At 48.2% G+C, this 14,146-nt stretch overlaps 5 protein-coding genes across 5 annotated transcripts; 2 read left to right on the forward strand and 3 right to left on the reverse strand.

Annotated features, from left to right (window-relative positions):
- Positions 1–356: 356 nt before the first annotated feature.
- On the reverse strand, positions 357–3,482 carry LTR84_008358 (uncharacterized protein; the record flags this gene model as incomplete). The annotated part of the gene is made up of 1 exon (XM_064851904.1): positions 357–3,482. The coding sequence occupies one exon, from the start codon at positions 3,480–3,482 to the stop codon at positions 357–359; it is 3,126 nt and encodes a 1,041-aa protein (XP_064701809.1).
- A 635-nt stretch (positions 3,483–4,117) lies between these two features.
- On the forward strand, positions 4,118–6,490 carry LTR84_008359 (uncharacterized protein; the record flags this gene model as incomplete). The annotated part of the gene is made up of 1 exon (XM_064851905.1): positions 4,118–6,490. One exon carries the CDS (start codon positions 4,118–4,120, stop codon positions 6,488–6,490), a length of 2,373 nt encoding a protein of 790 aa, XP_064701810.1.
- A 362-nt stretch (positions 6,491–6,852) lies between these two features.
- On the reverse strand, positions 6,853–8,867 carry LTR84_008360 (uncharacterized protein; the record flags this gene model as incomplete). Its single annotated transcript, XM_064851906.1, has 8 exons — positions 6,853–7,122; positions 7,179–7,271; positions 7,349–7,804; positions 7,910–7,951; positions 8,016–8,143; positions 8,217–8,301; positions 8,373–8,498; positions 8,574–8,867. 8 exons carry the CDS (start codon positions 8,865–8,867, stop codon positions 6,853–6,855), a joined length of 1,494 nt encoding a protein of 497 aa, XP_064701811.1.
- An 824-nt stretch (positions 8,868–9,691) lies between these two features.
- LTR84_008361 (uncharacterized protein) lies at positions 9,692–10,847 on the reverse strand (the record flags this gene model as incomplete). The annotated part of the gene is made up of 4 exons (XM_064851907.1): positions 9,692–9,776; positions 9,831–10,151; positions 10,233–10,619; positions 10,681–10,847. The coding sequence occupies 4 exons, from the start codon at positions 10,845–10,847 to the stop codon at positions 9,692–9,694; spliced, it is 960 nt and encodes a 319-aa protein (XP_064701812.1).
- Positions 10,848–12,029: 1,182 nt separating this feature from the next.
- LTR84_008362 (uncharacterized protein) lies at positions 12,030–13,889 on the forward strand (the record flags this gene model as incomplete). Its single annotated transcript, XM_064851908.1, has 4 exons — positions 12,030–12,220; positions 12,290–12,727; positions 12,782–13,559; positions 13,611–13,889. 4 exons carry the CDS (start codon positions 12,030–12,032, stop codon positions 13,887–13,889), a joined length of 1,686 nt encoding a protein of 561 aa, XP_064701813.1.
- Positions 13,890–14,146: the final 257 nt, after the last annotated feature.

The raw sequence follows: 14,146 nt of genomic DNA on the forward strand, positions 1-14,146 counted from the left end.
GGGTCAGAAAGAAGCTCAGAAAGCTCATATCTGACAGCTCTCCGTGCGTTGACCGGTGTCATGTCATTTCAAGCCACAGCCGTTGGCACGTCCAAGACGCGCACGACGCGTCTTCTCAGCCATTTTTCTTCTTCTGATATCTGCTCGGGTGTTGTGTGTCCATTGTGCCCTGTTTTACATACGAACTCGCTCTTCTAAAAAGCCCCTGGTTGCACCAGGTTGCCCCTGTCCTTTAGGATCTACCCATGGACTCCTCGTACTCCGTCCCAAATAACGAATTTCTCAACCTCCCCAAGTCCCCTCAACAAACCCAAATCCGGTTGGTGGTAATTGCACATGGTATCGAAATCCTCAGTCTACGAGTAAGTTGTCGCCGGCGCCTCCCTGCCAGCCAACATTCTCTCAATGTCCCTCAAAGTACCCGCCCGTTGCTCCTTTCTCTTCCTTGCGCCATCTTTCTCGCCAAAGGCTTCGCTTGCCAACTGTCTCTTTTTAGCTTGAATCTCAAGCACCTCATCCTCAATCGTCCCCTCCACCACCAGTCGAACCACTTTGCATTTCCTCGTTTGACCCAAACGGTGAACCCGGTCTACAGCTTGATCTTCAATGGCTGGCGCCCACCAGGAGTCTGCCAGAATCACTTGGTTCGCAGCAACAAGATTTAAGCCGACTGAACACACGGATAGAGATGCCAACATGATTTTGCATGAATCGTCGGTGTTGAGTGATTCGATCGCGACGTCGCGAGCCGTCGATGTCATCTTCCCATCCAGTCGTGTAAAGTTCAATCCGTGTTTCGTAAGCTGAACTTGGACGAGGTCGAGGAACGATGTCCATTGCGAGAACACAACTGTTTTGACCGTCGCGTCACCCTCAGCGGCCTTCAAGACCTGCACAAGTGCCTCGATCTTGCTGCTGGTAGTGTCGGGGTCAATATCGACATCAGCCTCTTCATCCTCACCCATTCCAGCCGACGGCTCAACAAGAGAATCAGCACTAAGATCTGCCCGGCACAGTGGACATTTACGTTGAGTTTCAATGACCCGGCTGATGCAATCGCGACAGAAGCTATGCGCACAGGCCGTAACCACGGAATCCTGCAGGCTATCCAAACAGACTGGACACTCATCTTGTGAGTCGATGCGCACTTGAAGAAGATCCTGTAGCGCCTTTCGATTGGCAGGGTTCATCACATCCACTATCTTGTTCTCATCCACAAGAGAGAGCAGCTTCTTGACTCTCTCTTCGTCACACATCTTCCAGTGGTTGCAGGTTTGTCGCAGTCGTAGAAGCACTTCCAACAGGTGGGTCATGGTGTTGTCCCCGCTCTGTGCCTTGACCGCCTCCACCATCCCAAGCGCCTCGTTCTTGAACGCATCATAGCGCTCCTGTTCGTGGGGTAGGAATTTCACCACGTACTTGTGGAAGGAGATTTCAGGAAGCTTGATGTCCACAAATTTCATATCCTTCATTCGTCGCAAACACATGGTCGACATCAGAGCTTGCAACAGCGTCCTGGCGTGCTGATCGTTGTACTTCAAAGGTCGGATAAGTGCAGAGTTGAAGACATCAAATTCAGCCAAGCCACCAGATAGACGCAAGAACTTGACATGCGAGAAAAGATCCTTGAGATTATTAACGATCGGTGTACCCGTGAGAATCCATCGCGATTCTGCCTCAAGTGCACATGCTGCCTGTGACATTTTGGCCTTCGGGTTGCGTATCTGGTGCCCTTCATCGAGGACGAGCCGTCGCCATTTGATGGAGAACAGTCCGTCCTTGGTGGGTGTTGGCTCAGCTGTCAATTGACCGTAAGGGTAAAGCTCTTGGGTCATTGTCTGGTAAGTGGTGATCACGATATCGTGCTCTTTCAATTTCGCAGGTTTGAGGTACTTGTTTGCTTGTCCATGGTAGACCAGAACGCGGGGGGCATATTTCGTCTTTACATGATGCTCTGTTTGATGTTTCCAGTTACTCATGACTGAAAGTGGAGAAATGATCAATGTGGGTGAACCATTCTTGTGTGGATCTGCCATGATGAGCGAAATGATTTGGATAGTTTTTCCCAGTCCCATATCATCTGCTAGGAGTCCACCAGATGCAAGCTCTGGTTGCGTTGTGATCGAAAAATTCGTGGCGATATTGGACCAATTGCTCCCTGATTTCTTCCAGAGTTGAACCACACCGTTCGATTGTGGTAGCTTCGGGGACTCATGGTCAAGCATCCATTGCAGTCCCTGTCTCTGATACGGCAAGAGCTTTGTCGAAAGTGTTTTTGGCTGATCAGCCATGGGTAACTTGGCTAAGACGTCTTCGCCAACACCCAGCTGCTTGACCACGTTCTCCACTTCGCGCGGATTGAATGTTGCAGTACCCTCCAAGAGCTGGTTCATGTCTGACGGATGTCCGTGTTGTAAGCCCACCACCGTACCTTGACCTCGATTTATGTATTTCCCGGATCCATTGTTTTCAAATACAGTGCCCCCGTTCTTCATCATGGCAACAGCAGCTTTTTCTCGAGCTTTCTTCTGCTTCTCCATGTCCTGTGCGCGCTTTTTTCGCTCTTTTTCATTCCTGGTGAACTCGTTGATGGGTAGCCTCAGATCCTGCATCTGTTGACGAAGGGCTGCTCCTGCGACTGGGTCACTTGTGCCAAACAGTTTCAGTCCAATAGGACATTCATAGTAGTCTTTGGGACCGGTGAGGGCACCCTCGACAAGCAAAGATCCGGAATCCATGAAAGGTGCGAGCTTGCCAGCAACCACTCTGCCAATGTGGCCAATTTGATCACGGCGTACGTTGTCAATGCGAATTGCATTGGTATCGTAAGGGTTGGACGGCTCACGGCGGACCTTCACATACTCTCCAACGGTCGCCTGACCATTATAAAATCTACAACCCACAATTTTTGTGTTCAATATTCCGTAGAGTTGATAATTCTCGTACACATCATCATCAAAATCTTCAGTGAGGTCGATCTCGCGTGCAATGTCGGCTTCTTGTTCTTGGGTAGACGCCAGCCAACCATCGCGATCGCTCTTGCTGTGTGTCCTGCTGTTGTAAGGGCTCGCAGGGCTACTTCGGTAGATTTGACTGGACCCAAAAGACGCATTTCGACCCTGGTTGGATGAATACGTCTGGCTTGATGATGGTGGTGTTGGTAGTTCATTTGGGTGTCGGTAAGATGGAGTAGAAAATGATGGTGGATACTGCCGTGATCCTTGAGATGCACTTGCCAAAGACTGGGCTGGTGGTTTCGTCTTATTTTGTGAGACAGAAGATGCTGTTGGATATTGCCGAGATTTCTGATACGTACTCTTCTTCCAACCTAGTGAAGAAGAATATTGGGATTGTGGCGAGGGAGAAAATGATGGTGGATATCGTCTGGGTGCCTTAGCAGCAGGAGCGCTCGCCGTACTTACATCATCATCCCCGGTGAGATCGACAATATCTATCTTCCTTTTCGAGTTGGGTTCGCTCATGGTTGCAAGTTGCTGGGGTTGGGACCCATCGGATATGTCTAGAGAACAGGCCACAAGATATATCAACAGAATCTGCGATAAGGAGCCTCACACAATGAAGTCTACGCGTTTCTCAGTGTTCGTTGTAATGAATGACACGTCCCAGTTGGCAATAATGAAAGTAAAGTATGTAGGAATTGTTTGATAACGCGTGAGTTTCAGCGTTGTCGTTCGAGACAAAGGGGAGCTTGATTGCTAAACAGTTAGTGCGCACTAAAAGCGCGTTAACGATGTCATCGGTACTAGTGCAGACAGAGCCTCATGTACAACATGGCTCGATTTATTCCACCAGAGCAAATCTTCTGAATCAGTCTTAGGGAAATGTAGACTTGAGATGGTCGATTATCATCTCTAAGTATCGATAGAAAGATTGACTCCTGTACTGTCGTGGCTAATGATGTCGCTGAACGATAGTGCTAATATATTTGTGAGGGATGTTACGGCGGCAAGTATGAGTTCCCGATCGAGCGTAGTATGATGGTTTCTCAATATATTTTTCGACAATCAATAAATTTAGACTACGTTCTTTACTGGTGAGAATTCTGAAGACTCCAACGGAGATCGGTCCTTGGGTACCCATTCTACTCTGGGGAATCATGCAGCAAGATGGCTCTTTCAAAGCTATCGTCAATCGCTTCAATGTCACTCCAGTGGAGGATTTGCCTCGAGTCGCCGCCTTTCTCGCATCTTCACTTGCGGCTTGCCCTCTGGAGGTTTACTTTTCCGATGCAAAGACCAATACGGCTTCAGTAACTACACACAAGCTAAAGACTCGCATTAGCGCGCTGTTACAAGATAGGTCTGCGGCCGGGAGGTTGTCCGCTGCCATCTTCATCAAAGCCATCATCGACACTGCTGGCTCGAATTTGCTAAGCGCTTCAGAACCTTGGGCCCGCGGTCTTGTAAGCTGTCTGAGCAAGTCTGAAGCACCAGAAATCAAACGATTATATCTCACCACCGTCATGAGAATTTTCCTCCTGACTCAACACCAACCAGCGTTGCTTAGGGAAATTACGACACCACTGCTGCCTTCGTTCCTTACAGCTTGCCTCAGTTTGATTCGGCCATCGACTATCAAGTCTGGCGACAAAGCAGTCTCAGTCTCAAGTCCGCTACTTGATACAGTACTCCAGTGTTGGCTCCAACTTCTCCCTCAGCATGCCTCGATATTTCGTCCTTTTCTGAACCGTATCAAACCCATCTGCTTGAGCCTGGTTGAGGACCATAGTAGCCCTCAACCTACCACTAAACTCAGCATTCAGCTTCTATGTGCATTGATCTCATGTGCTCCCAAGAACACCGCTGGCCAAGAATGGACGCAAATGGCAACAAGTATTGCTGAAGCTGCTCACAAAACCACAAATCATGTTTTTCGTACCGTTCTGGAAGAATACAATACCAACAACTCGTCCCTCGTGCTTAATACTAGCAAGCATAATTTCTCCAAGCCGCCAGGGATCTCTGGCAAGGACCAGCTCGGACTATCACCATGGACAGGTATATCTGAAGGCAGCTCCCGAGTTGAGACACTCATCTCCTGGCTCGAGCATCTCGTTTCTCTAGCGACTATCCAACAGATCCCTGTGCCATGTGGTGATATTTTGGATTTGACAGCTCGAATTTTGTCAGTAAATCCATCGGAGAGGCAAGGCCGTCACGGACATAACTTGAGATTCCACAACGAGGCGGGCAAGGAGGAAAAGGAAGAACTGCTGTCGAATTTACCCAAACTACAGCTCTCATGCCTGGCCCTCCTATTGTCTCTGTGTCGTACCTACGAACAGAGCATTCTCCCCCTATATCGAACAATATTCAATCAAGCATTACTTTGCTTTCAAGCATCGTCGTGGCATCAAGGAGCGAGAGCGCTCTGTTATGAAATCATTGGTCACGTTATGAACATGGTCAGTTTGTCGGAGTTGGACATCAACCGAACTTCATTTGCAGCGTTGATGACCGAATCCTGTGATGATCTCAAAACTGCGTTGTCAACCTCTGATTTTGACAAATCTCAAGACAGTTCGAAGGCTCTCAATCTAGCTCTTAACACAAACCGCAATACGAATAAAAATCTCATTCCGCTGCTCATGGGAAATCCCTCAGGCGCTTTTGCCTCCGCTTGGAGGCTTCTTCCTGTGCTATTGGGTCGCGGAACGGTCTCGATAGTCCCACGGCAATCCAGGACGGAATTGGACAGGCTTGCGATACTTCTGAATCACCAGGAAGCAATGTTGGCGAGTGTTCTAAACCCCATTAGCTCAACTAATGGAAATGTTGCAGCCGCCAGCATTCTTCCGTTTCTCACAAGGACTTCAACCGATATGCCAGCAGTGGAGGCTTTGCTACGACCCCGTTTCCCGTTCATACGACAAGAATCGGGCCAAACGAGCAGTCACGATCTCGATGCCTCAGTTGCTACTTCGCCGTCAGAGAAGAATGGCGATCGTGATATTTTGTCTCAGCTAGAAAACTCCCTCAATGACATAAGCAGGGCTTCAGTAGAGGTTGATATTGCTCTTGAGGTTGCAAGTGGATTGGAACATGAAACCGCGACGACCAGTGAGCCTCTGCTATCACCCAAGAAGCGCTACTTTGAGCAGCTGGAAGAGAATGAGACTTCTGTCAAAACCACCGGACTACTTGAAGATGAAATCAGGTCGCCTAAAAGACATCATCCAGACGACTCGGTCAATACTATCCCAGCTGCAATGGAATACGAAGTGGGAGGCACGGCTACAGTTTCTACCTTGCGAGATCAGAACTTCGCGCCAGGAAATGGTCCTTCCAGCGAAAAGCACCAAGACTTATCATTTCCAAATCCAGGTGTAGTTGGGGTTTCCAATAACCTTCACAAGGAGGCCACGTACGACAGCGATAGTAGTGATTTCGAGATTCCCAAGATTGACACTGGCTTAGACACAGATGAGGAAGATGAGGAAGATGAGGAAGATGCGGAAGAGGACGACTGACCGGGCAGTTAAGTGGATCTAAAATTGAGTAGCCACTAAATAGCAGTCAGAGACAGCAATAATCAACGACTTGTCGACTACTACCTCTCGAGAAGGATCCTGACTTATACTTATGATCTTTGCCCAGGTGCTCAGGTACCGAGAAAGTACTTGGTATTGATTAATGCAATCCAAGAGTGCAGATCGTTCCTGAATCTTGCCGTTTTCGCGCTTCCAACGCTCGCTCCAGTGATCGACATTTCGTGGCATCAGTGCTGAGTGAGTGCTTCGACCCTGACATCTCCTCAATAGACAACTGATCGACACAACAAATATTAGATTTAGAGCCATCTCTCATATATTGTCTTAGCCCAACCAGACTATCACAGCGTAAACCTGAACCCTTCGAGGCCTTCGATCACCTCTTTACCTTGGTCAGCCTTTTTGTTACACCGATGAAAGTAGACACTCATCACGCCCGTGACCAGAATCAGCAAAGTGTTGCAAGCCAGGACGGCGTAGATTCCAGGTTTATACGTCGGTGCGTCCTGAGTCCGAAAGACGAGAGCGCCGGCAATTCCCCCAACGCTACCCATTCCGACGAGCGATGCGCTGCTGAATGCCCGTTTCCATTGCCCACGAACATTGTTGGCCTATTCCAGGAGATGTCAGCCAGGATACTATTCTCCTCTACGGAGACCTCCCTCACCTGGTATGCCATGATCGCCGGAAAGTTTGCTGTCACCCCTGCTGTAGCGAGAAATACTCCGACATATCTAGCGGCATTGTTTCTAGCAAATCCCTAATAACGTTAATCAATGGCTTCACTTTCATTCCACTGCATAAAATCGCCTGCTCGGCTGGACACACGACACTTACAAGCATGGGCAATCCAATCATCGCCAGGAGAGCATTGAACACGATGAATGGCGCTCGAAGTCGCATCTTATCACTAGCCCAAGCCGTTGCGTACATTAGAAGTGCCGCAAGCGCGTAAGGCGGTGCTACCAGACATTGCGACGCTGCTATTGAGAACCCGATGTTGTATCTGAGGATGATAGGAAGGAAGAAAGCAATGGCATATGCGATCGTGCCATTGAAGAAGAAAAGGAGTGCAAACCCCCAGATCTTCAGATCGAGACCGGCACGAGTCCACTTTTTCAGGCTGAAAGGATCCAATTCAGCATCGTCTCGATCTTGCGCTATGCGTCGTGTGATGAACTGGCACTCTTCCTCGTTGAGGAAACGCCATGCTGTTTTTGCTGCGCGATCTGGAAAATCGACCAGGAAGAAATATCCCACGATGCCGATCAGTATTGTCAAAATCCCTTCAATCTAGATCCATCGATTAGTACTCACAGACTAAATCTATACATCGGACGTGTAGCATTTTTGGAGCTGAGTCCAACATGTTGACAGAGTGATAGCCGCTGTACTTACTATAAAAATCCATCTCCATCCTGCATAGTGTCCCACGCCGTCCTACCAACAAAATCAGCGGTCGATTTTCCACGAGTATACCATATTGGTTTATCATTAGTCTCACCATTTGCATCAATCCATAAGCTAGGATACCTCCAAGAGCCGAGGCAAGACAACCTAGAAGATAGAAGACTGCAAATCGTTTCTGGACTTCGTAACGTGTGTACCAGGTTGAGATGAGGTACAAGCAGGCTGAACGAGCATGGAGACGAGGCAATTAGCGTCGCCTCTTATATGAGCGGTACTCAAAGTTCTTTTGACTTACCAGGGAAGAAACCACCCTCAAGCGCACCAAGAACAAGACGTAGGGCGACCAAAGCCTCCCATGACTTGGGAAATCCGAAGCACGTCTGTCACAACCCACCGCAGAATGAGTGGGCAAGCCAAAAGTGTAGGCAGCTTAGGAGATTTGGTCACTCACCATAGTAATCCCCCATGTAGTGGTAATAAAAGCCAGATATACCCGTGGCCCAAATCTCCTACAGAGGACATTCGCCAATGGTTGGATAAGTACGTAGGTGATAAAGAAGACTAGAGCTATTGTCGACTGGACGATCTTTATTAATATCCAGCCAAACTTTCGACAGAAAGTCGAAACGAGTTGGAGGCAAGATGTACTCACATATCGATATTGAATGAGTTTCAGTTCTTTTGTCATGCCCGCGATTGAAGCCGCTCCAAGGTTGTTGCGATCCATGAGACTGAAGCAAAACATGATCCCACAGGTGACAATAAGTCGTTTGTCAACCCGACGGATGATTTGTTTTTGTTCTTCAGGTGTGAACCGGGTGTCAATCCGAGCTTCACGCTCGGAAATCGCGCCTGTTGCCTTCTCTACCTCCTGAAAGAGTTCGAATTTGTCCTGCGCGGCTTCATCGCGGCTATTGGAGGGCACCGTAGATACATTCACAGCCATTCTGGTCCACCAATCCGTGAAGTGGTCTTGAAATCTGCCTTTCCAGTCCTTCCGTAGACGAGTGATAGATGTGGTTGGCACCGCATGATTCCTCCTAGATGATGACTTAAATAACAACACGAAACCCAGATTTAACGTAGCAGGTCCAGCATTGGCAAGGTCTAATTTCATGGCCATAAAGCCCGACACTCCTGTGCTCTATCGCAGTCCCAATCGACCCCACATGCTTGCACTCCGAGAATTCGGAATTGAGGGGTCTCCACGTTCTTCAGACCAATGGCTCCTGGCGCTGGATGGATGGTTTGCTTGACAGGGATGTACTTTGAACACCTTCAGCATGATTAATCGGACATTAGAACCACCGAGTGATTCCTTAAGAGGAAATCCGAAGAGTTTGCCGATCTGCATGGATGGGCGTCTCCAGAAGTTTAGATTCCGGGGAGAGTATTCGAGACTCTTCGCCAGCATGACTTAGGGCCTCCTTGAGGCTCATCACTGCCATCGTGCCTCAGGCTGTCTGGGGGTTGTGCCACTAAATCTTTCTCTGCATTCACTTCAGGAGAGCGCTAGTCGGAATAAGATCTACTGGGACCGTTTCTGGCTAATTCTAGATTCTGATGGGATAGTGACAGATAAAGTTAAATAATCATTTTCGCCAGCAATAGCCAGTGTCTGATCGTCATATACGGTCTGCTGAAACTCCAAGTCTGGCTCATAACCCTCAAGAAACTCGAAGCTCAGATTCGTGTGGTAGCAGTCAATACCAGAGCCACATTACTTTGAGATCTGGCGTTGCAACTGACTACCTAACTACACCGCGAGAATCAGGGAGCATCCCAATCAGGATAAATCTCTCCATCAGTCTCCATGGGCAAAACTCCGTTTGAAGCACGCACCATGTCTTCGAAGCTGATTTGGCGTACTGTTAGCCGGCATTTAGCACTGATAGGTGGGTAGACTTACGCAGGCTGAAATGTGAGATACTGGAACTCATCCACGTAGTATTTCTTCACTCCTCTAGCCATATCGGGAGTGACTAGGGTTGGGTTGAAGCCGGTCAGTTGAGACAAGCTCTCAGTCTTGAATTGAGCTTCGATGCAGCGTTCCAAAGCACCGAAAGTGAAGGCAGCACCATCAGGTGATCTACCCACGACTAACAAGCCATGATTTTGCAAGATGATTGCCTTATTTGTAGGCCCCAAAGCCTTTGCGATTGCATCCCCTTCATCTGCAGCCAGAACAAATCCATCAAAAGCAGGAAAGACTGTTTGTGCTTCAAAAAATCTGTGTACCATTCAGCAGTTAGTAAAATGGCCTCAACGTTTCTGGTTTTTCGACATTTATAACGGGGTTTAAAAAGCTTACTGGCAGCAATCCTGATTCCACATGGGAAGTTCTTTCCCAAAGGCCGAAAAGGCTTTACCTGCGATGGTATGCATATGCACAACTGCATGGACGTCTGGGCGAGCTCTGTGAATTGCGGAATGGATAAAGTAGCCTGCTGGATTGACACAATGCATGTTGCCACCAACTACAATACCCTTATCATTGACCAGGACAAGATCATCAGGTGTCAGATGATGAAAACTCCTAGCGAAGGGATTGATCCAGAAGTGATCCTCCAGCTCTGGATCGCGAACTGTCATGTGGCCACCAGCACCTTCATTGCCATATCCCTGAGAACCAAGCCATCTCAAGGCCGCTGCATGGTGTAATTTACGAAACGCTCGTTCTTTCTCGAATGTTTCGAATCTGGACGAAGTGTAGCCAAGTTAGACAAAATTCTCCTAAAAGCAGGGCTTACACCTCATACCTTGGATATCTAACTTTTCGGATAGGTTCCAACTGTCCGGGAAAGTGTCCCGTTCGGTTGTTGAAGAACGTAAACCCTCGAGGAGACAATAGTGCGGTCTTCGTGAGAGGTAGAGGAAACTGGTTCCCATCTTTGTCCTCTGTATAAGTCACTGTAGTGGTAGACATCTTCTTTACAGTCAAGACGTGTAAGCTTGGTCAACAAGATTCACAACACTGTCGATGGTTTTAGCAAAGCGTAGCTTGAAACAAGTCACACCTGCTGCTTGACGCTTGCGATTTTAACATCCATTTCGCGATGCCCTGAAGTGGTCCTTGCTGCGACTTGTCGGATTTCGCTCTCTCTACATGTCGCGTTTCTTTTCTGTCCTGGGGTTTATTCTCGGCATACTGCGATCAGATCAAGGCACGTGCGAGTGCTAAGTAAAGCAGAAGTAAAGCTGTGTATTGGTTGCTCGAATGGGAGTAGATGCCACAAATGATTGGACAAAGCACTCAGGCTACGAGGCTTTGCCTCGGCTCATATTTCGTGTCTCCGAGTTCTCGGACATGTTTTTCTCACAAAAGTCGTCCCAGCGAGGGGACAATAATTGGTCCGACGGGTATGCTGAATACCCCGTTTGCAACCAACAGTCAATGTGCGTACTAGTTAGCTGATGAGGGGCCCGAGACCCCAGACTTCAGAACTGATAGCCGAACCGTCAAGAGATCGAAAACTCCCCAGACATGCCCCCTCGACCCCCAAAGCCGGAACAGTGGGGAACATTTGTTCTCGAATTTGTTTCAGGGTAATTTTTGACCTATCCTCTTTCACATACTGTTCGAGAAGGAACTCGCTCTCCAACGGATCGGCTACTGAAGTATTTTCTGCAATGGACATAGAAAGAGACACGCAGAGTGCTGGAGCTGCCAGGCATCCGGAAAGGAGCTCCTTGCAGCATTCGAAAAAGGTTAAGGCGTGTACACCTTGCCGACAACAAAAGGTATGACACCACAGAAGCCAGTGAAAATGGCGTCTTCCAATAAACTTACTGCCCGTTAGTTGAGATGCGATGCTTCACAGAAGGGCAGCATATCATGCAGTAGGTGTACATCGAATGGTATTCCTTGTTATTTCTCAGCCACATTTCAGAGAAAAAGGGCGCGAACGTATGTACCTTGCGTCGTTACCTTGCGTCTTACCTTGTGTAAACATAAATCTCAGCTAATTCATGTACCAGCAAAGCAGAGATGCAACGCGAGATTGATATGCTGCGAAAAAACCCGCATTCACCATCCGCCCGAGAACCAGTAGGGCTGTCTCATCATCAAGATGAGGAATGTCATGTTGGTGGGAGTTCGATGACGACCATGTCCGCTGGTCGAAGGCACCAAGATAGCCCGATCGCTGCTGAAGCAACAAGTGATCTGTCGGTCGACTCTCCCTTTACCACAATAAACCCTTCCATGTCATCGGCCGTTCCAGCATCGTCGAATACGAAAGCACGCTCGATCAACGATATATCGATTCAGTCTGTAAAGATAGATGAATGCTTCGCACTGTAAGTTTTCAAGAAATTAACCCTCCAATCAAGAGTGAAGTCCTCAACCGGCGACTAAGAGATACCTAGCTTCTTCAAGCATTATCATCCGATCCTCCCGATATTCAACCCTTCACCGCGGCCCGACTCATACTATCGATTATCGCCCTTCATTTTCTGGTGTATTGTTATCACGGGCTCAAGAAGATATGATACAGATCCCACGGTCTTGGAACGACTTATCCCTGGTGTGAATCGCCTGGCATTGGAAGCACTATTGCATGTCAAAGGATATTTCCCTACCATCTGTGGGCTTTTAGTACTCTGTGTTTGGCCTTTACCTATGCAGACTGCAGCAGAAGACCCTTCACCCATGTACTGTGGTGCGACTATGCAACTCGCACTACAGCATCGGTTGCATCTTTTCACCCAGAAACAAACATCTATACAACCGACAAGCATCATGAGTATCGTTCAAGACGCGAATATAGCACGAGTCTGGTCGTACTTGGAATTTGTCTGCCACTGGTAAGATTTCTATGGCTTCTCCACGTTCAAATTCTCACGTTGGTTTCCTTGAAGTACAAGCTGGACTATTGGCTCACCACCGCATCTACTTTCTGATGCGTTCGACCTCGCGAGTTATGACGGGAGTCTTGCTAGAACAGTACCGTCCAGTATATATTGGATGCAGAGATTTGAGAAACTTTCCACTCGTTTAACAATAACCTTGACGGAGCTCGTGTGTGCCACGAATGACGGAGTCAAATGTCAATCGGACCTGGTGTTGAACGGGCTTATCCAGGTGTTTGATGAGCAGATCCTTGAAATGAGCCGGAAAGCTCTGAAGGAGATGCAACCAGAGCGAACGAGTTCCGGGGACCGAGCAGCTTCTGCCGGCAGTAGAGCTCAGATGTACCCGAACCCTCTCATCGTTGGAATGTCTCGAATTCACCTCAACGCATATCATTTCTTCGGAACAGACATATGTTTGCATCTCTCCTACCTCATCGAATTGCATCAACTTGCATGTCAATGGACTCAGCAAGCATGCAAAATGGATAACGACAATGACTGGGCTTTATATTCGTCGGAATCCTACTTTCGACACATGGTTCTTGTCGCAGTGGTGATCCTACGAATATCTCACAGCCAGGAACTCAAGGTGAAAGTCGATGTTGCCAAGGGCGAACTTGCTTACTTTACGATTGTCAAATTGTTAAAACGCCGGAGTTTACAAATCGGGGATGTGAATGCGCAGACGGCAGCCAGTTTATCAGCGCTTTGGAATGATGACTACTGCTTCCGACTCCCTGATGGGACACAGAATAGCCTCAACGTGAGAACACGTGGACAAGGAGTAAGACTAGATTATTCCATGCTCTGTCATCCTCTTGCTAACTTTGACAAGGTGATGGATATCGTCTACGATTGCATACCACCAGCCGGGCGAAAAGTTAACCAGTTCCGACAGTATCAAGTACAGGAACACGAACATCAGGATCTCCGAGATGAGATACCATCTGCAATGCAGAGTGTACCCTCCAGTGTTGTGGATCATATCATACCTGAGGTCCCTGTGCCTTATATCGCAGAGGACTACTTTCCCCCTCTGGAGGGCGACATCTCAGCCTTCAATTTTCTACAAAGCAGCTTTTCCTGGCCTCAAGATAATTCATTTTGGGCTTGAGATGTGCATCTTGAAACGCGGTCATGCGGAACCGAACTTAAGTTGGGATATTTTGCGTCAAGTAACAGTTTTTGCGCAATCTCGCCTTCCTTTATTAGGATTTGCACTTCTGGAGATGATGTGAGCACGTGCTCGGCGAAAGATTGAGTTCTCCCATGAAAGTTTGGCAAGAGTAAGCCATCAAGTGCCTAGGGCCGGTCAGGAGACCAGGCCATATGTCTGCCACCGCAGTTCCAAAGCAATGATGCAAACAACGG

The sequence above is a fragment of the Exophiala bonariae genome (assembly GCF_035927105.1).
Source record: "Exophiala bonariae strain CCFEE 5792 chromosome Unknown scaffold_31, whole genome shotgun sequence".
Taxonomy (NCBI): Eukaryota; Fungi; Ascomycota; class Eurotiomycetes; order Chaetothyriales; family Herpotrichiellaceae; genus Exophiala; species Exophiala bonariae.